Source organism: Periplaneta americana, chromosome 9, assembly GCF_040183065.1.
Source record: "Periplaneta americana isolate PAMFEO1 chromosome 9, P.americana_PAMFEO1_priV1, whole genome shotgun sequence".
In the NCBI taxonomy this organism is placed as follows: Eukaryota; Metazoa; Arthropoda; class Insecta; order Blattodea; family Blattidae; genus Periplaneta; species Periplaneta americana.
In genome coordinates this window covers 39,093,439-39,115,394 of record NC_091125.1, presented here as the reverse complement: position 1 = coordinate 39,115,394, position 21,956 = coordinate 39,093,439, and the positions used below count along the sequence as shown (strand labels likewise).

Sequence of the window (21,956 nt, the reverse complement as noted above, 5' to 3'; positions counted from 1 at the left end):
TATTTGTACAGATGAAAGTTTGCAGAGAAAAAGACCACAACATTCGACTCCAAACTGTTATTTTACATCGACGAAAACTTTTTTTTTCTTCTAGGTTCAAGTAACACCTTAAGGGTCAAAGTAGCCCGCGTTGACGGTACGTCTTGATCCACTGCAGTCCTTCATTAAATCGGTCTGGTGGCTCGGATATTTGCTGCAGCATGGGAAATAAACGATAATCCTGAAGTCTTTCACCGCGTTAGACAATCCATGTTCCGCCGATGTAACCTTTGTGTACAGGTCAATAGAGGTATTTTTGGACATCTTTTGTAGTGATTTTGGTGTGTAAATGTTTTTGAACATTATGCAAATCTGGCTTTCAGGTATTAGCTGCAGGTACTTTGTGGATTTTCTTCCAAAACTCAGCGTGTAGGCCTATTCTTAATATTCCATACCTTAGGTCTTCCAGAACGTCATACATTTTTAATGTCCCCTTCTCCATTACTGAAAAGCTGGAACCAACGTTGTGTTACAAGCTCACTAACAATACCTTCACCTTCGACTTAAGATATTTTTCGAGCCGTGACAGCAGGTTTATAATCTTGTGTTCAGTAGTGCTTTAGAAGGACTCTAATCTCGAACTTTGCATTAACAAATGACAACTATTGCATGTAATAATAACCATAACATCTGTAAATTGTATTGCTCAATTAAAGGAAATCATTAAAATCTTACAAAACACCGAACTCCTGACATGAGAAGGTCTAATTAATATCTTTGCCCCTTGCCATGTCTCCAGTCAGGACCGCAATAGCAGTGGTCGTTATTTCTTGACTCGCGAGTCAATCCCTTAATACACAAGCAGGGTGGAGGGGTAAGGCATGATCTCTCTCCCCTTCGCCATCACTTATTCGTTCAAAGTTAAGCAGTTTGGATATCCTCCCCTCCTACCTTTCTCTTTGATGTGTATTGCGGGGTGTATTTTATATGAAGTAATCTTGCCGACCACTGGCCCATAGGGAGGACGGACATCACTGGAATGGGGGGGGGGAGAAGTGCTCGTTCGTCAGAGGAGCCCAGACAGATTTCCAGATTTTTTTTGGGAGAAAAAAACACAAAATAGGCACAAAACTATTTGTACACGAAAGATGAATTCTGACAAATCACATATTATTGAAATAATAATGTTTTCAGCAAGTTTTAAAAAAATAGGCTGATATTGAAGGGTTATTTCCTTCCTTATGTGGACATTGTAATAAAATTTTCTTACCCTTTTGTCTTACTATTGTGTTTAAGTTATAGAATTTCAACATTAATTAAAATATTGGTGAGTGGGGAGGCACTAACAAATGTTTGTGTGGGGTGCGACCCTGTTCCAGTCCTTAAGCAAATTATCTCCTTATTGAAGAGTTTCTTTTCAAACAGATTTATGAGGTGTTTTTATATGAACCTAAATAGACATGTAGTCTGTAGTAGATAGAATAATTAATATGTAGGCCTACTATTGTTTACCAGGTATTATAGTCTAAAGTACGTGCAGAGTGTTAAAATAATGGTACAGTGACCGATTAGTAACAACAGCTTCATTCAGTACAAAAGTCTTAAAACAACAATAAAACATTTGAACTTAAATATGCCGAAGAGCTGGTGTGTAAATCAATAGACAATGTAAACTCTGAGAACTGAACAAACGCTGTCAATAATTGTACTTGTGGATTTTGAAAGCGGTGTGGCAACAGAAAGGACATGCTGGATGAGTAGGTTAACTTCGTAGTCTCGTGGAACAGCAGCGACACAACCAGTAGAGATAGGCTGAGAAGGAGAATAAAGTCGAAAGGAAAGGAAAATAACTGATAAAGATCTTTATGAAAAGTATGCGGACTATCTTCTGCCTTGAAACAACAAATTACATTATTATTATTATTATTATTATTATTATTATTATTATTATTATTATTATTATTATTATCTTGAAGTCACACTATTTATTTCTGCTCAGTCAACAAAGTTCCTTCCTAAATTATTCTCATGGTGATTCTTGAATCTGTATTGGAGATTATATTTAATTATGATTGGTTTTGTACTTATCAAGCTGTAGATCTCTGTGTTCCGTTAATACAGCAGTCAAATCTTAGGCAGTTAGTGTTGAATTTTTCATTTACTATGATTTTTATTATTTTTGTATCTATTAACATTATAATTTTAATTTTATCAAGTCAACATATAGATCTACTTGTATAACATTTTGTTACTATTATCCACAGTTATTTCACTAGAGGTTTTGATTTATCTAGAGAAAATCAAAATTTGAGTGGGATTTAATTGACTATTATACGATTAGAAGAAAGTATGTAAAGATTAAAATAAATAAAGTACTCTAATACAATAAAATATTAATTGACTCATTAAATTCTATCTCACTAAGGCTAGCTTCATCAAAACGTTTGAACGGAGCCGCCATTTTCAGTTGACTATCTATGAGGGAAACAAATGACGATCGCAAAGCATGTTTTATAATACCATAAAGAATTTGCAGTTTGAAATGTTGGCAAAGAAACAAATGCTAGAGAAGTGATAAAAACAAAGGCTAGGGAAGTGATAAAAATAAACAAATGCTAGGGAAGTAATAAAATTGTAGCGATAAACAATCAAGATTGGTTGAAACATCCTTTCGTACCGTTTTATTGGTCAAAAGTAGTATGACGTAGTAAAGTGTAATAGTCATTGTAAATATTGTTTTTACTTTATATTGTTGTATTATTATTGTATCTATTGTGCTTGACTATTATTGGCCATCCACTGTTGATAAACACATTAATATTAATAATAATAATAATAAATAAAAATTATTATTATTATTATTATTATTATTATTATTATTATTATTATTATTATTATCTCGGAAATTTTGCAACTGAGTTAAAAGTACAAGCTCACACACAACACTCCTAAGAACTGCCAGAGTCACTTGCAATAACGAAGCTGTAGTCCCCTTTATATTATAAGAGCTATTCTATCTCAAATCGGCCGAAATATAAAGAAAATTGACCTTACAATTTCTAAATACAATAAAACTTTTTTTGTACGTACAGAACTGTGATACAATGCTTTGTGCAAAGTTTGAGGCATCAGAACTTCATAGTGTTTAAATTAAAAATATTTAAATTTATCGTATTTTCATAAAATTTGCAACTTTAAACTGTTGTAGCTCCAAAACCCTTTCACCCAATGATAAAAAAATTAAAGTTTATATTGACATACAAACAAATTTTCTTACTTTTTATGGAAATGGAGAAATTTAGATTTTTCCTCATTAAGACGCCTTTGCCAAGGAAAAAATATTTTAAAAATATATAGTTAGATTCCGCATTGAAAGTACAAATACACATATTTTTTACTGATGGCACTTTGATAAGAAAGTATTGAAAATATCAAATAAAGAAAATAAATAGTACGCGGGTGAACTAAACAGCTGACTGTGAGGCGGAAGCTAGCCGAGGTAAGCAAGGCCAGGAGACATAAACACGTGATGTGTCGTCTAGCAGTCATGGCTGTGCTAGCTTTATCACAGGTTTTCATAAACACAGGAGTAAAGTGACGCCCAACGCTCGCTTATTTTCAGCTCTCGGCCAGTGCGTGCGGTACTGCGCCGTTCAAGTCTAGGCGTGTGAAAATAATATATTTAATACCCTCGAAACTTATTGCCGTACCACTAACCAAACAATGCCAAATCCCTCTTAATAATGCAAGGTTTTTTCTCAATATTCTTTTACATTTTTACAAATTGGCAAAAGCCTAAAAGTAAGTAAAATCAGATTATCTGTCTCTCTGTATACAATAAAAACAAGGATTACTTCTTAACATAACCTACCAAATGTCAGCTTCAAAATGAGCTCTCGTTCAATGTTCTGCAGTAAATGTTTCCAGAGTTCTGAGCGCTGAAAGAGGCTTGTTTTTATAAAATACGCTAAACCTGTCGCTCAATAATACTAAAACCGTTTGACTTTCGATAGTATATTTTTGAAAATGCACTCTCCTCAGCACCTTGTATAAATAGGGAAAAATTAGAGTATAAAAAAAATGCGAGGTTTTTTACTGATCGATTTCATATGGAATAGCCCATAAGTATAATACATATATAATATGCAGTGCTTACCTGTAACTTACGCCTCCTGTAGTGAAGACGTAACTAAGGCCAGCAATGGCTGCGTAGAATATGGAGAAACTTAGTAGGAAGTAACTGAGGCCCTGGAACTTGCCGAAGTGGCCAATTTCGTCCATCACTTTATCGAGATCCATGGCTGTGTCGAACGAAGTCTCTGTGGCTGACTCTAATTGGAAGCTTGCTGCACTTGTGTTCTATCTTTATTCACGGTATCTGTAAAAAGATAAAGAGGAATTTTTTATGTAAAAACACGTTACACTAACCTTTTTCAATTTGAAAATTTTGTTCACAATAACCTGTAAAATCACTCAAGACCTAACCGCTCGATATTGCGCATTTTCTTCATAATCGAGAATTATATGGATCGGCTTCCAAACCCGGCTATCATGTTTCTGTGCCTCTCAAACAAATTAACTGAAATTATGTTTCAGGAGGAGGAAGTTTAATTGTTTAGTGATAGAACGGTGTGCATTTAATTCCGGTTAGAGGGAATGGATATTTCTATTAGCCAGAATTTTAAGAACGGTCGTGAAATTATAACAAGTTCATAATTGTAACTAGCTTATTAAGTAATCATGTAATTCAATCTGTCACCTAATTTAAATAAGTATTTAAATTCGATATTCTTCTAGCTTATTCATATTCTTCTGCTTCGATTTTGTCTTAGGTATGTATTTTGTATTTTTACTTTTTGTATAAACATTATATTAGGCCAATTATGTAGCCTGTTTCTTTTCCTCCTCTGGTTAAGTGGAAGAGAAGTCTTTACGACCTTAACTCTGCCACAATAAAGAATGTATTATTATTATTATTATTATTATTATTATTATTATTATTACTGTTGTTGTTGTTTATCCAGCATTCTATAAACTAAATGAAGCTTAATAAAGAACAATATAAGGACAATTTACACGTTACCAAATATCGAAAGAATGACAATGTTGTAACGTTAAAAAAGCTAAGATCACCAAGTTTTGGTTCCGAAAACTTATTAAGAATCAGCGGAACTCTTTCAAAGTTTGTCAAATTTTCATATTTTTGTTCTGTCTCATCCCGTGGTTGGAAAGTTCGTTTACACGATCATAAAATCGTAAATCAGATATCTTTGAACGCCAGCATACTTCACATTAGACATATAACTGTTGAACGATCTTGAGTTGGTGGCTTGTCGTAAAACCTCCATTTTTGTAAGCACAGATAGGCCTAATCTTATTTGGCGGGATTCTAAATCACGACAGTGATTTTTAACTTCATATGAAAACCAAATCGTATTAGAAATGATAAGGAACTCCTGGCATCCCTGTAACTACGAGAAGCGATCGTGCCCTCAGTTGAGTGTTATTGTGATATTCCGATTTTTAAGGAATTGGTTCTTATTTACAGTTGAGAACTGTAAATATGGTTAAGAATACAATAAATTTAATGCAATTTGTGTGTTGTATTGTTCTGTATTGTTTTCAATTTATTTCTTTATTTGAATAAAGAGTGGAAGTGAAATAGTCTTGCAGAATGAAAGATAGGGTACACGTAAATGTGAATAGAAAACCTATAAAATACGTTCTGTGATTAAATGCACGGTTAATTAGAAAATTAAGCTTGAAGTTTCAGCAGTCTCGCAACATAGTCGCTAAATCACTCCACTCGTATACAGATGTGAGAGGTCAACGAACTCGATAAGTCTCCGTACGTAAGCTGCCAAGACGTTGCCACGCGTTCGCTTCGTGCAATAGTTTGAATTTAGGGTTTTTTAAATTAAATTTACACGAAAACTATACACGCTATTGAAATATACCAGAGTGATATATTATTCTTTATTAGATTTCCTATCGATATGGACAAAAATCACGATCCTACTCGCAATAGTTATCTAATAAGAGTGTGTTAAACATTTGGAAAAGAAAAAATAACTGTGAACTTTCCACCAATATGATATTATATTTTTTTGTTACATACAACATGAGCTATTCGCTCTGGAAATCTGCATGGCTATTTCACTTCCACCCTGTATATATGCCACATACCTGTACAAATCTTTAAAATGAAATTACTGTTTTTCATCTGATTTGGCTTGTTGGACTGTAATTAAAGATCTATGTTAAGAGAAATATGAAATATCATGCAAGAGAGTTGTCTATTCCTCTAGCAAACAGGACATCAATGTAGTAGTTAAACTCTAATCCGCTGCTAAACAAGAGACAACAGAATTGTGTGACATAACTCATGCCGTTGCTAAGCAAGTAACGTCACATGTAGACATTTCCGTAACATTTTATTCATTTGACACTCGAGCTTTGGTGTTTCACGTAAAAAAGTACCCCGCCACTCCGTACGACATGTAGGGACATTCACGAAAAGCTCACATGCTTTCTTGACCTCGGAACGAGTTGATAATGTGGTCAGCACCACGATCCGGCCTCCATTTTCCCCACGGAAAGAACCGCTATTTAATTTGAAAGGAAGCTGAGTGAACTTGAGAGCTGAAGCCGTTCTTGAAATTACAACGAGAAAAATCCCACCAACAACCGCATACAAACTCGGAACCTTCCAGTCTGCAGTACATTGCTTTACTAACTAAGCAACTACGGGTCCAAATCGTATTATAATATATTGCATTACATAATATCTGACAGGCGATGTAAACATTGCCGACAGACGAAGGGAGAAGAATAATTACTATTCAATCAATGATAGAGGTCACAAGTTTATCTTAAATTTGGACGGTTTGAAGCGTTCCATCTCCGTCCAACTTCAAGATAAGCATGAAATGTGATCTCTACCATTGGTTGAATATCAATTATCCTTTTCTCTTTCTCTGCCGAAAATATTAACGTCGCCTGTCAAACATTATGGAACGAAGTATAGTTAAATGTATAACCGTCACAAGCTTGTGTTTTTATTAAATACTTAGGAAAACGCACCATATTGAGTTCTATTTAATTTAATATCATGTATGTTACCTTAGAAAATATTCTAAACTGTGAAAATGTGCATTTCGATAATGGCAATACGATGTGGCGAGAATCCTTCATTATGATTCAAGAAACAGGTTTTTAGCTATGATCGAGGATCAATTCTCGGAAGGGAAGTGGAAGTTTATTCTCCTCTCATCGACACTGGGCGTGTGGCCCGATTTGTGTTTGCGTTTGCTCTACATAGGCTAAACTGCATTGACCTTGCGCCGCGCCTGTAGTCATTGCACTACTATGAAGTTCAACTACGTGACCGGCACAAGAGGAAGGATACAAACGGCAAAAGGCCCAATTCTTGAAGACACAATATGATGATGGTTATAAGTTGTAATAATTCTAATAAAAGTAGACTTTTGTCACGAGATCTATGAATTATTTTAGCCTCAGTGAAGTATTCAATTTTTTCAGACTGTATTTTTGCCTTATTACAAGAATAGTAATAAAGAAGAAAAACTGTGATTATTCAAAAATGTATTCTAAATTTTCGCCGAAATACACGTTTTCAGCGTCTATGATACCGAAGAAGTGCCTTTGGGCATGCTGTCAGTCTGTTCATACGTTCGCTTTTTATTCTGTATACAGCGATTTCTCCTAAACCATTGGACGAATATTATTCATATTCAATATCTATATGTAATAAAATCAGGTATGTTCATCCCCAATAGAAGCCAAGAAGATTCAAGATAGCGGGAGGTCGGGAGGCTCCCACCTATACAGTAGGCTGACCAGATTTTTTATGGTCCAGCAGGAGACATCGGCAATTTTAAGAAAAACCACTAACGCTTACCTAGTCACTCCCCGTTTAAATGTTACAGAAAATACATGCAACAGTAGATACAATGATAGAACTTTGCACATTAAATTTGTAGAGTATCTTACTTGTCTGAAGAATGTATCTTTTTAAGGATCTGTTCATTCCCATACAGCTTCACACTAAGTTCTTCAAATGAGGAATGAAAGTTTGTTATCACTTGTAGGCCTAACAAAGCTTTAACTGTTTCAACTTTCTTTTTTTTACTTTTCATTAGTCCAGATTGAGTTCGTTGTGGAGAAAAGTCTTTCAACTGATGAATTACTGACTGGAAGTCGCATGATTAGCGACTATGGAATATGGTGCTGCATGTTGGGATCCTTACAGATTAGAACATATTAAGACACTGGAAAAGATTCAAAAACGGGCTCTGAAGTGTTGTCGTAAAAATTCACCATTAAAATGGGACACACTCAAGGACAGGAGAATGCGAATTCGATTATGCGCACTGTTCAAAACATACAGAGGTGAGCCTGCCTGGAGAGAAATAAAAAATAGGTTGCAACCGCCAAATTACTCTTCAAGGAACGACCACTCATATAAATTGAGGGAAAGAAGACAGAGGACGGACACTGGAAAGTTTTCTTTTCTCTATCGTACTATCAGGGACTGGACTGCTTTACCTGCAGACTTACTAAAGGCTTTACCAACAACCAAAAACGTATTTAAAAATAGGCTTAAGGACTTTACTAATAGACGGTAATTATACACAGTATGTAAAGGATGTAAATGATATTTTGTTATTGAAGTGTTGTATCAGTGAAGAATTATGTTGTGTCAATGAAGTGTGTTGTGTCAGTGAAACGTGTTCCTGTCAGGGAAGCTTTATAGTTTATAGTGGCAGTGCAAAGTATTTGAACAGTGAAATGTTTTTGAAGTGTTAGTGAAATCAGGATAGAATCAGTGAAATGTGTCTTAGTTCCAGTGCAGTGAGTGAGTTGACAGCGAAATGAGTGTAATGTGGAAAGGTACTTGTGCAGATATGAACATATGATACTCGTGGGTTTTAGTTAGAACTTAGATTTAAGATACAAATTAGATTTATTTTAAATCTTATTTTAAGTGATCGTGCTTCATTTAATTTAGGATATTCCCTATTATTATTATTATTATTATTATTATTATTATTATTAATTATTGTTAGTATTAATTATTTGTAATAATTATTAACCTATTTTTAATTAATAAGTTTATTATTGTCATTATTGAGTGTAATTAGTTACCATTGCCACCGGGTATATACCCATTGCAGTGTGAATAAATACATAAATACTATCTTGAGAAGATTTTCAAACAGAATTATTATTATTTTTTTAATGAAAAACATCATACCACTTTCACCTGTTGATTTGTCACAAAATTTCTCATTTCTTGAACTACCGGTACTTACAAATGGACGCTGAGGCAGTTCCAACGCTTCCGCGCAATGCGAATACTAAGATGACCGAAGACATAAATGCTATAGGCTATTCTTCTCAAAGAGTGTAGATATCTCAAACTGTGCTCGCTGGTTCTTCTGTCTGATACTGAGAAGCGTTCAGAAATGTGCATGAATCACAGTAGTTCCATCACGATCCTTAAATATTTTTGTGTAAAATGTTATAGAAACAAAATCAAAGCTTCTGGGGACAAAATTAATTTCCGGGGATAAGAACGGGAACATTTTCTCCCCGGGGACAGCAACTCAAAACCGGAAACTGTCCCCGGAAATCAGGGACGTCTGGTGAGCCTACAGTATACAGACAGTCGGCATTAATGGTAGTAGGGACGTCAGTCCTACGTGCTCGATGTCTTTACCTCCAAGAAAAATAATATCTCTGGTATTCATTTCTGTTGGAGGCTAAGTAAACCCCAGGGCCATAGTATGGCCAAAAGGATTAGAATCTATTACTGTATATTATTTGTCAGTAAAAATGAGGCTTTATTTAAATCATCTGAAACATGTAATGGCGAGTTAGTGAATCAAATCGAATCCAAAGATTTTCTTCGTGACTTTTCGTAACGTGAAATATTTATGAGCTTAAAATTCGAAAAATGTGGTCACACTTTCTGTTAACATGGTGATGTCATTAATTGCTGTAGGCTTTAGACGACTGAAATTATATGTTTAAGCAAAGTAAATTCGAATCTAGCCAGCTGTGATAAAACAAAGGGGAAAGAAATCAATGTGACATCGTAATGAATTAATTTATTAATGTGTAAAAGCTTGATGAAATAATGAATTTATTTTAATTTAATCAAAATTTATTATTCTTTTTTTTTATTTTATTGGGTTATTTTACGACGCTGTATCAACATCTGGGTTATTTAGCGTCTGAATGAAATGAAGGTGATAATGCCGGTGAAATGAGTCCGGGGTCCAGCACCGAAAGTTATCCAGCATGTGCTCGTATTGGGTTGAGGGAAAACCCCGGAAAAAACCTCAACCAGGTAACTTGCCCCAACCGGGATTCGAACCCGGGCCACCTGGTTTCGCGGCCAGACGCGCTGACCGTTATTATTCGTATACAAATGGGGAATGCATATAAAGTGTTAGTTGGGAGACCGGAGGGAAAAATACCTTTGGGGAGGCCGAGACGTAGATGGGAGGATAATATTAAAATGGATTTGAGGGAGGTGGGATATGATGATAAGACTGGATTAATTTTGCACAGGATAGGTACCGATGGCGAGCTTATGTGAAGGCGGCAATGAACCTGCTGGTTCCTTAAAAGCCATATGTAAGTAAGTAAGTATAGAAATGGGGAAAGATTAATAAATGAGTATGAAGTCAGAAAGTGTAGTTAATTTAACATAGTGCAATTCTAACGTAGGCCTACTTAACGGTGGTATTATTTTCCAAATGAATCTAATTCTCTGTAATGACATGTGAGGGATTCAGAGCACAAATTACGAAACTCCATCTGAGATATTTCTGTGAAGAATGAATATTTATAAATGTGAATACGTCCAGAGAACATTCAATAAACAAATAAATTGCCACTCTGATAATAATTATTTCATTCTTCCCACAAAATATGTCAGTACCTTTATTTTCATGAAAAGTGGAGTTACACCATTTGTGCTCTGAGCCCCTCACATTATTCATTGCCATTTCAAACAACTCAAATGACGTCATATTGGAATGTGAATCGTTGTCTCGGGACTAGGTCTCATGGAACGAGAAAGCAATTATGAAGTAATTAACGAAAAGGCTCCGCCTTGTTAAATTTAAATGTACGTAGAATAAACTGAGAGTGAGACTATAAAGTTAATATCGACCAAAAATATTTTCTAAGAGAAATTTGTTATTTCGTTCGGAATTATTGATACTTTTACTGCAAATTTTCAGTCATACTATACAAAGTCAAGTACGAAAGAGAAGAAAAGAATGTATTATAGTTCAAACATTAGCATCCTTAGTCATAAACATAATTGTTACGCGTGAGTGAAGCAAAGAAGCGAAGTTTAATATATTTTAAAATCCAAATGTTCGAAAACAGAAAAATAATATTAGAAATTGTATCAATGCACGTAAAACTAATTTATTTAATTTTTTTAAAAATACATCACATTTATACATTTAAACCGTACATTCATCACCATCACAGCACATGGAGGCCCACAGGATAGCGGAATGTTAAGTATCTCACCTATACAGATGATCGCCATTAATGGCAGTATCGATATCAGCCCTACGTGCCCGCCGACTTTACTGGTATCGTGAATGAAAATTAACAAAGGCAAAATTCTATGTCCATGTCCGCCATTATTTCTTGCTCAACTATTGGCATGTCTCCATGATTTCGAATCTAGAGGCATTTGGCAGAAAAGAGCGCAACATGTCCATTCACTCTCATTGGTTTCACTGTGTTGTCTGTGGAACAACAGTCTCCGAAGTACATGTGCGAGCTTTAAAATGGTCATAAATTGCAGTGGGTGATGAATCAGATTGAGACAGACTGCGTGGGTGACCTCACATGCGCGGAGGCTCGACGTTATCTTGCCCAATCCCAATCCGTGACCTAGGGATGACGTAGGGGGTCGTGAATTGCGATTGGACAAGATAACGCCGCGCCTCGCTCACGTGAGATCGCGCACGCAGTGTCATTCACAATCTTATATCTTACTTACTGTAGGTCTGGAAGAGCCAATGAATGACACTGTTAAATGCTTGGCATTGGAAACCAACCACCAACCAGATCCGAAGTAGGGAGGAATGTGTGATCGCGTACCTGACTACCTCCACTTCCGGCAACATGCTAAAACACTCAGATTAAGTTTGTTTAGGGTAGAGGATGTGGAAATTCTTTACCTAACGATCCTTGTAAAACTACAGCAGCACTCCGAATTCGTGAGAAGATGAAATGGTGAGAAAAAAAAAGCAGCAGTGGAGGAGGAAGAAAAACTGCTCGTAGTCTGCCTAGGCCAGAAAATGGATTCACTGTATGTTTATGCAATTGGTAGTGCAGAAAAAAAGACATGTTTATCACTAGATTGCGGACTTTTTAGACACTAACCCCTGAATCAAGCTGATTCAAGGTCACGTAACGCTTACTATATTCCAGAAGCAATATCGTTGTGAAAGGGGAGGATGCGTACAGTCTTAGAAAAAAGCTTTTTCCCACAGATATAGTCTGTTCAGCTTAAATCTCTGTTCAGATAAGATACCCAGAGAGTACACTGCATTGCTGGAATTGCTAGTCTGTTCAGCTTAAATCTATGTTTAGATAAGATACCCAGAGAGTACACTGTATTGCTGAAATGGCCTTTAAGCCGTAGCTTTTATTCTAAAATTCACTATCTTAATCCAGTTACATAAATATATCGATAACGTCCAAGTTTCTTCTTATCATTACTATATTTTCCTTTATACACATTTCCAACCTGTTTGATTAGAGTCCATTAACAAGTAAATGTTCTATTCGTATTTTCAACCATCATGTTTAAAAAGGCTCATACAGTACGGGTATCTAATTTGCCTGCCTTCATGGACTGCACCATAACATGTAACTGACACGTGTGACACACTTAATGTGAAATTACATCTATAACGCTCACAGAAAATTACTATGTAATTCATGCATAACGGTACCAGCTGTCTAAGACACGCCCCTTCCCTTCCTCAAAAGCTATATGCCTCTCACGTCGTTTGGAAAGAAACTTATCAGTATTACTTCCGTGTTCATATCAAAAGATGCATAGACTGTAGAGAGCATAGTTCTTAGCAAATTTATTTTCAAAAATAGTCTCTATTGAAAATATAAACAAATATTAATTTCTAAACGAAGATCAGCTTACTGGCATGTATTCTTCATCATGTTCGCGGCAATTCCCTTTGTTGTTTACAGTAGTTTTGTCTTTCTGTAAGGCGAATGAGTTATAGTATTTCATCAACAAACAATAGGCAACCATTCCAGAACTTGGGTGATACGATCCTGAAGATAGAAGCGGTATGTCCGAAACTTCCGAAAAATAAAATTTCAATAGCATGGTTGAAACCCGAAAATTTTCACGATTACATTTACCTTACGAGCTTGAAATTATTACCATTAATCCTTAACAAAGGTAAATTAGTCGGAAAGTATTTGTAAATCTGAACAACTTAAGAGTGGTGGGGAAGAAATTAATACTTGTTGTAATATTTATTTTGCGACGTCGCTTGAAAATATATAGCGTGTAAATCTACTGTTTAGGTAAAACGAAACAGTTCTAATAGAGTGAACAAAACATTCCAGGTCTCTGGCGATAAAGCGCTGAGAGTGAACATTATGTGGTTCCAAAAATCCCGACGAAAACAGTCTTACCACTCGATAAAGTTAAAAAAAAAATCACAACTCACTCACAGTGACAACCTAGTCTCAAGCGAACTACCAGCTTCTATTATCAGAAAACGTATAGTTGACTTGTACGCCTATTATCTCAAATCAATAGTAGTAGCTTACGATCACAATAAAAAGTCTTGTAGCTTCATAGTTTATAGTCCTATACTTCATGTCTTTCCGACTGCTACATACAGTATTTCATTTCCTCTTATATTTTATTATTTGACATACTGTACGATGTTTACTTGAAAGTTACGATTGCTATATGTTATTTCTCCATTTTCCCTTAAAATGTTAGCACAAGGAGTCTGCCAGATATTATGTGCCGGAGAGCACGTATTACATATGTAGCTGGCATGGCGGAGCATTTCATAGGGAGGTGGTTACAATGTACAGATAATTTACATACTGTAATTTGTAAAATAAAGTTGGAGAATGGAGAAACAATACTGTGTTTTCCACCACAAAATTACCATGTTTTCGCCATTATATTTAAGGAACATATACAATTTATACGTAGCTAATTACACGTTGACAAAAAAAGTTCGTCATGTTCATTTGCAATTGTCGATGCACAACTTTTCATAATTTTTGTTTTCAATTTTCCCGTACCATTCTAGAGAAGGACAAAATAATATTGTTGAATTTTATAAATTACATTTTGACAGTTCTCAAATTAGTAGGGCATACAAGTATTTTATGTGTTAATGTCTTACTTTCATTATTAATTCGTCTCTCGTTTTATCTCTGACAAGGATTCGTTAACAGTAGGTCTACTTGGTCATTAACATTTCAGTTCTACTAACTACTGTAGACTAATAATACACGAGTAAATATACAGTACACTATGTCTGTTGTAAAACGCTATTCTCAGATATTACTGATACACATTTTCGTATGTTACCGGTAGACTACTACAGAAGTGCATAAGTCCAACACTATTTGCTTATTTCGTTACGTTCACGAAGTGCATAGATTAGTGGTGACTGGTGTTCCTAAATTTATAAGAAATGGAACATAGTGAATAGTTTCCAAGTCAGTTTTAGCGCAGGGTGACCAGACGTCCAGTTTTTAACGTGATTTCCCTTTTTTTCAGCCTCTTATCCACTGTTCCGAGAAAAGTATGCTCGGGACGACAAATGTCCCTTTTTTTTTTAAATGGCGTCCCGTTTCTCTAAATTATTGTTAAAATATTTATTTTAATTTTATTCTATTATGAAAAACAAATACATTAGTTTTACAAACATAATTCAGATTGTAAATTCTGTGTTTGGAATACCTGGCACCAATGCATCATCAGAAAGAATGTTTTTATTGATGAATTCAATTTGGTTTAACGAAAGGAATCAGTTTTCAGTTAAAATCTTAAAGGCCATGTTAATCACAAAATGTCATTTCAAAAATGTGTCTTACATGGACTTCTATAGTTTCCTGAAGGAAAGGCCAACACGTCTAGAGCAAATTCACTCATCAAAGAAATAATGATGTAGATTGTATAGTTGATCTTCATGGAGAATGTTAAACTAATTAAAAGGTAATATGAGGCAAAAAATTTTGTTATGAAACAAGTTCAGAATACAGTAACATGGCTAATATGATGCAAGGTCCAATTAACCTGAAGTATTTTTAAACAGATAAGTTAACCTAATTAATCCAGACTAGTTGCAATATAAAAATTATCAACAATTACTTAAGCCAAGAATCTATGCTACTCTATTATGTACTTGCATAATTATTTGTAGTTATTGTAAACAGAATAGTATCCACCCCTATTTATTACTTTAGAATAAATAAAACTGGACCTTACTGCTCACTGACATTATTATATAAACATAAGTAATAATGAATGTTTACATAAAATGTTGATTCGTGTCAACTTTAATAAGTGTCCCGTTTTTTTACTTTAGAAATCTGGTCACTTTATTTTAGCGTAATGTTCCCTTCATTGAAGTTGTTTTCACACTGCACCCGTCTTAAGCAACGTGCTTTATGTGCCAGAACAGTTGTATTTATAGCAGTCGTGAACTCCGGGGGCCACGCTGGCAAAGCATATGTCAATACAGGGCGATCAAAGCCTTCTAACAAAATGCAACTACAAATTCTAAAAGGAAACTTACAAATTCAAGTATACTTTAATTTAGTTACCTTTTCTTTTGGGTAGCTTAATCCATTCTTCCACTCTCCATTACAAATTCACAAACTTCGAAAATCCAAGTCTCGTTTACGTTCACTATCTGAACTCCAAGCGCAACACAAGCACAACACACGCAACTTCTTACTACCGACTCTGACAAGAGAGTGTCGACCAGCGACTCGCTGAACAAGCACGATACCCGAGTGTCGGCCTTCGAACTATAGGTTGGTTAATATGATAGCTATTTCCAAGCTCCCTTGTAAATATTTGAAGCGCATGCACACGTGCGCCTTCTTTCCACCACGTTGGGTTGACCTTACCATACAAGCGACTGCTTGTAACGAGTTTTGCCGGGGGAAGGGACGAATGCTTTGCGTGACTGTCGAGGGCTATAGTCAATGGACCGCGGGAGCTCAGGTACAAACTGGTTCAATAAACTAATGGGACGACTGGTCTGGTGTACATCAGACCTTCAGTTTCAGGAAGCAAATACGAGGGAGCTTGGACGTTTGGAATTTATTCTAAAGGCTAAATAAATAAACTGAAATTTTTCGGATTTCTAAGCTTTTATTGAATATCTTCAGCATTATCCATTCACGGATTACTAATGTTTGCATTTTACGGCTGATAAATAAAACTACCTGTTTGAAGACGTAAGGGCATAGGTGGAGAGAGAACCGTTTACTTGGGGGGGGGGGAGCAAAGCAAAACCATAGAATCCCGATATAACGAAGTTACGGGGGATAGCATTTACTTACTCCCCTGTTATAGCTTGACCATGGTACAGTATATCGGAATATGATTATTTAATAAAAGTATTTTTGGGGTGCATGTTTCTTATACTGTTACATCCATATCCACGATGTTTCGGACCGAGTTGTATAGGGCTTCAACTACAGGTCTACTACAAATTACAGAGGTGTGAAAATTATTAGAATAATCTTAATTTTAAAGGTTTTTTTAATAGTTCCTTCACAAATATTCATTGAATTGATTAATATTGGTATATATTACTATACTGATGTAGGATATATTTACTACTAACAATGCCGGAAAGCATTGTTGTACATTGGTATTTTTCTTATTTTACAATTGTTATGGGAATTCAGAAATTATTATATTATGTTGGCGGAATTGGAAATATAAAAAATTATATGCACAAAACAGATGTATACGTTCATTTGAACCTTCACAACAATGTAAACGCAAAGAATAATTTGTTTAAGGCATTTCTTAATTAATTTTTGATGTTTCCAATTCCGCCAACATAATATAATAATTTCTGAATTCCCATAACAATTGTAAAATAAGAAAAATACCAATGTACAACAATGCTTTCCGACATTGTTAGTAGTAAATATATCCTACATCAGTATAATAATATTATATACCAATATTCATCAATTCAATGAATATTTATGAAGGAACTATTAAAAAACCTTTAAAATTAAGATTATTCTAATAATTTTCACACTTGTGTATAATAGGGCATAACCATAGGCAGAGTTATGGGAGGGTATGTGGGAGCACTGCCCCACCCCCCGCCAATTTGTCTGAACTCTTTTTTTTTTATATTAACATTACAAAATATTGAATTCAAAAGACTTTCTTTGCTTTTGTTTACGAATGGGATATTATTTGTAAATGCTACCATCGTATCATCTTCCTGGTAAATGACCATTTTCACAAAAAAAATCTTTGGACTATGGTTGTTTTAAGAAAACTACTGAAAATTTTCACTCCTTTAAGATGGGACTATAGTGTTTTTTTTTCTAACACAGGAGTACAGGCTGTTGCAAAAGAAACATTACATTACTTCCATCCTCAAACGAGGTATAGAAATTCTTATATATTCAGAAATTTAAAATAAATATTATAGTTCAGACACAATCTGAAGACATTAATTCGTCAATTTAAGCACAGAAACTTAATCATAAACAAAAGCAAGAAAAGTATTTTGCATTCAATATTTTCTAATGTTAATAGAAAAAAAAAAGAGTTCAGACAAGTTTGGGGGGCAGTGCCCCCATAATTCCGCCTATGCGTAAGGGTATACGTTACGGAAGTGAGGCATGGACGATGAGAATAAAAAGATTCATCATGGACGGTCATGAAATTTGTGAAAGCAACGGCGGCATAAAATATATTCGGAGAGATCATTTTTAGTTGGTTATTTAACGACTTGTATCAACTACTAGATCATTTAGCGTTGATGAAATTGGTGATAGCGGGATGGTATTTGACGAGATGAGGCCGAGGATTCGCCATAGATCACCTGACATTATCCTTACGGTTAGAGAAAACCTGGTAAAAAAAACCTAACCAGATAATCAACATACTGTAGTTCCGGATCAGAAAGCAAGCGCGTCTGCCGACTGAGCTACGCTGGTGACTTCGAGGTCATAAAAAGGAATAAGATGTCGTGCAGGAACTTCAGTTATAACCGACTATATATTTTATAAATAACTACCAGCTCCAATGGAAAAATCATATACAACCTATGCATCCACATAGCATGTCGGGAGAAACAGAGAATGTCACAAAACATCATTATCCAGAAAAACAAGTTTTAATACCTGAACATTCCTGGTTTTTAACCAGTGTGCCAAATATTTAACGTTACCTTACACGGACATTTTCACTTTTTAATTTTTTTACGGTTGGACAATTATGTAATTCCAGTTGCCACTACACCATAAAAACGCTAAAAATGTAAATTCTTTGTGAGTCATCCAGAGAACTCAGCACTGAGACCGTACCAGGCCATTAGGCTTCATGAAAAATGCCTCTTTGCGGCTTCACATTAGACATGTGTGAAAATTTTGTAATGCGCAGTGAACACGACATCTAGCCTTTGGCTTCCACCTAACACAACAAAGTAGGCTTACATCATTCTAACAACGAGCAAATCATCCATGACCTCGGTGAATTCGAACCCAAGACAGCAATTTTCACTTAACATGGTTGCGTACATGGAAATATTGCAAATTGAAATTCTCATCATCATCCGCTTGGACTTAATTTTGTTAGCTTATTTTCTAACTAACTAAGGCTAAGTGTCTCATGAAAATACGGGACACTTCACTACCGACGTTTTTTGTTAAGATAATTCTGTAGTGCTCGGGAAAAGTGACACAAGTCAGTTTCCACAAACCTTTTTTGATAATTCATTGACAACTTGCGGAACATGTGCTCGCTTGGAAAAAAATACACAAGTATTTCTCCCATTGCAATAATTCATACAGAAAAAAAATCAAATCGACATAAACCAGTGTAAGTTGTCAATAAATTATCAAAAAAGATTTGTGGAAACTGACTTATGTCACTTTTCCCAAGCTCTGCAGAATTTAACTTACTTAGAAGTTACTAAAATATATATATATTTTTTTAAGGAGGATGGGCCCGAAGGCTTGCACCTCAGCCTGAGGCTTACCACCCCTGCTCTGTGAAAGATACTTGTCTCCGAACGTTCGCGCTCTTGCAAGGTGAACTTAATCCGGGCTATTGTTATGATGACAAAGGTACTGTATCTGAATAAATTATGGCGAAATGAGTCTGAGGTTAAACGCCGTGAGTTACCCAGCAATTCTGCTTCAATTGGTTGAAGGAAAACCTCGGAAAGCTCCAACTAGGATTTGAACCCGGACCCGCTAGTTTCACGGTCAGACATGATAACCGTTACTCCACAGCGGTAGACCGAAAATGTATTAAGTAAGACTGAAACAAGGGAGTTGACAAAAGAAAGGATACTATTGCATTTATGTTTACTCATGTCAATTTATGTAGGGTACGTCACTTAACAGTACTTCGCACGTAATTGTTTTGTCTAACAGTACCTACCTTCATAAATAATTCAATAAAACAATCTAAATCAGAACAATATTTCAACATTAATTTATAAAGTAAGCATTAGTTAGGTAAATTATTGATTTCTACATTATGAAATAAAGTTTTGTTAAAATAAGGAACTTTTATTTTACGGGGACGCCGGACACTAGGCCGAAAAGGAGACTGTCCCGTTTTTTACAGGTCGTATTGTAAGCTTATTCTTCTCTGATCTAGTCAGAGTAAGCTATATCCGTTATGCTGTTACAAATATCTCCCAGAATTGTAATTTATTATAATTTTGAGGAGGCTAATGGGATTAAATAAATCGTACAACTGAATTTTATAAACTTGTAAAATTATATCATAAATTAAACTTTACTTTGTTGAAGGATGAGTAGAACGGAGAAAAATTCTCTCTGGCACCGGGATTTAAACCTGGATTTTGAGCTCTACGTGCTGACGCTCTACCCACTAAGCCACACCGGATTCTCATCCTGATGCCGGATCGAATCCTCTCAGTTTGAGTTCCACCTCTTGGGTTCCCTCTAGTGGCCTACCCTCATGCACTGCGTCATAGATATATGACAGTGGCACAATGTCCAATCATGTGCAGAGGTGCACTCGTTATGAGTGACTAACTGGCCGGGATCCCACGGAGTAAGCGCTGTCTTAAATCACTAAGGCCCAATTGTATAAAACTCCCTGACTAAAGATCAACTTTGATCGAAGATCGGAAACTGAACCGAGTTCAGACACTTCTTCTATTGTATAAAACTTTTCTGCGATCAAATTATCTTGGTTCAAATGCAATTTAAGGATTTGGCAACATCGCATAAACAGGTGAAGTATGTGATGCGCGGGCCATGTTGTACAGGTTTTTTCAGTGTTGCCAATTTAGCGACTTTAACTCTTTTCCAACGACAATTTCTTTTAACTATTATATGGCTTAAATAGGGATTTAGCGACCTTTTTAGCACCTCATAGTGACAAAATTGAATCTTTCTTTGTTGATAATGAGAAATCTAACGACTTCCCAATTATTTTGGCGGCTTTCCGTACACTCTGTTGGAGACACTGGTTTGTTTTGTGCATTGTAAATAATGGCGGACAATAAGAAGAAGGTTGACCGTTCTCCAAATTGTTATCATGTCATGGTGTTTGATACTGCTAAACATAATAAAGCATTATAAAACGACAATTTTCATTTAGTAATACAGTTAATTGAAAATTTATGAATGTACCTATCATATCCATTAATAATTAATGGTTGTTATAAACATAATATAATTATAGGTTATGTTATTTGATACTGCTGAACACGATAAAGCCTTATAAAATATAAGAATGTTTGTGTATTAAGGCAAGAAATTGAAAAAAATATATAAAGGTATCTACCATATCTATTAATATTAATAATAATGGTTATTCTTTTTGCACAGTCTGCCACTCGTATATTTCAAACAGAAGAGAAATAACTGAAGTTGGATCATCTAACTTAATCGGAGAAATTTTTTCAGTCAAAGTTGACTTTAGTTTAAGACAAATTAATCTCAGATTAGACTTTATATAACACAAAATTCCAAGTTCAGCTAGAACGAGGATCAATTTAACCTCTGATCTAAGATTAAATGGTTTATACAATCGGCCCTAAGGGTGCTATGCATAGACATTTCGCTAGTCCGTACTACTAGCGTGCTAAACTAGCCCCGGCTATCGACTGATTACTTGTACAGGATTCATATCATATATCGCTAACACTAGTAGGCCAATATGAATACGAAAAACGTTAGTTCGCTGATCATCCACCGGAAGCCCGCGCTAATAATGTCTATGAATATGGCTGAATGTGATTATTTTTCGCGTATCTCCGACACCGGGAGTTAATTGTTCCTTCTATATTTGTCAAATTCTACTAAAATTAAGGCTTAGATGCAATTTTGAACATTTTGTTAGCTTTTGTTTACGAAACTTGTTTTTTGAAATTTTACAATTTTTAATATATCCTCTCCCACTTCACACATAAAAATTATTCTAGATATGGACAGAAGGATTTTTAGACGACTAACACATGTATTTATGTGGAAAAAATACTAAAATTAGCACATTTAGCGAAATACGCAAACCAGACACAAAACACCATTAATTCAGTTCTATAAAATATGTTGTGTTGGGCAAACCAGTGGGCCATGCAACACAAAGGTTTTCTCCAGGCATTCCGGTTCCCCTTTGACATAACGACAATTCTCCATAATCAACATCATCATTC

At 35.3% G+C, this 21,956-nt stretch overlaps 1 protein-coding gene across 2 annotated transcripts in view; it reads right to left on the bottom strand.

Annotated features, from left to right (window-relative positions):
* Positions 1 to 21,956, bottom strand: part of LOC138705839 (organic cation transporter protein-like) — a 230,006-nt gene that overhangs the window by 110,455 nt on the left and 97,595 nt on the right. The window contains exons 1-2 of one of the 2 annotated variants that reach the window (XM_069834513.1): positions 15,874 to 16,014; positions 4,136 to 4,357 (exon numbers count right to left, since the gene is read on the bottom strand). In XM_069834513.1, coding sequence (XP_069690614.1) covers positions 4,136 to 4,278 — 143 coding nt within the window. In that variant the 5' untranslated portion in view covers positions 4,279 to 4,357; positions 15,874 to 16,014. Of the gene's footprint in view, positions 1 to 4,135; positions 4,358 to 15,873; positions 16,015 to 21,956 lie in introns of those variants that run through there. The other variant, XM_069834514.1, reaches the window with a different exon arrangement.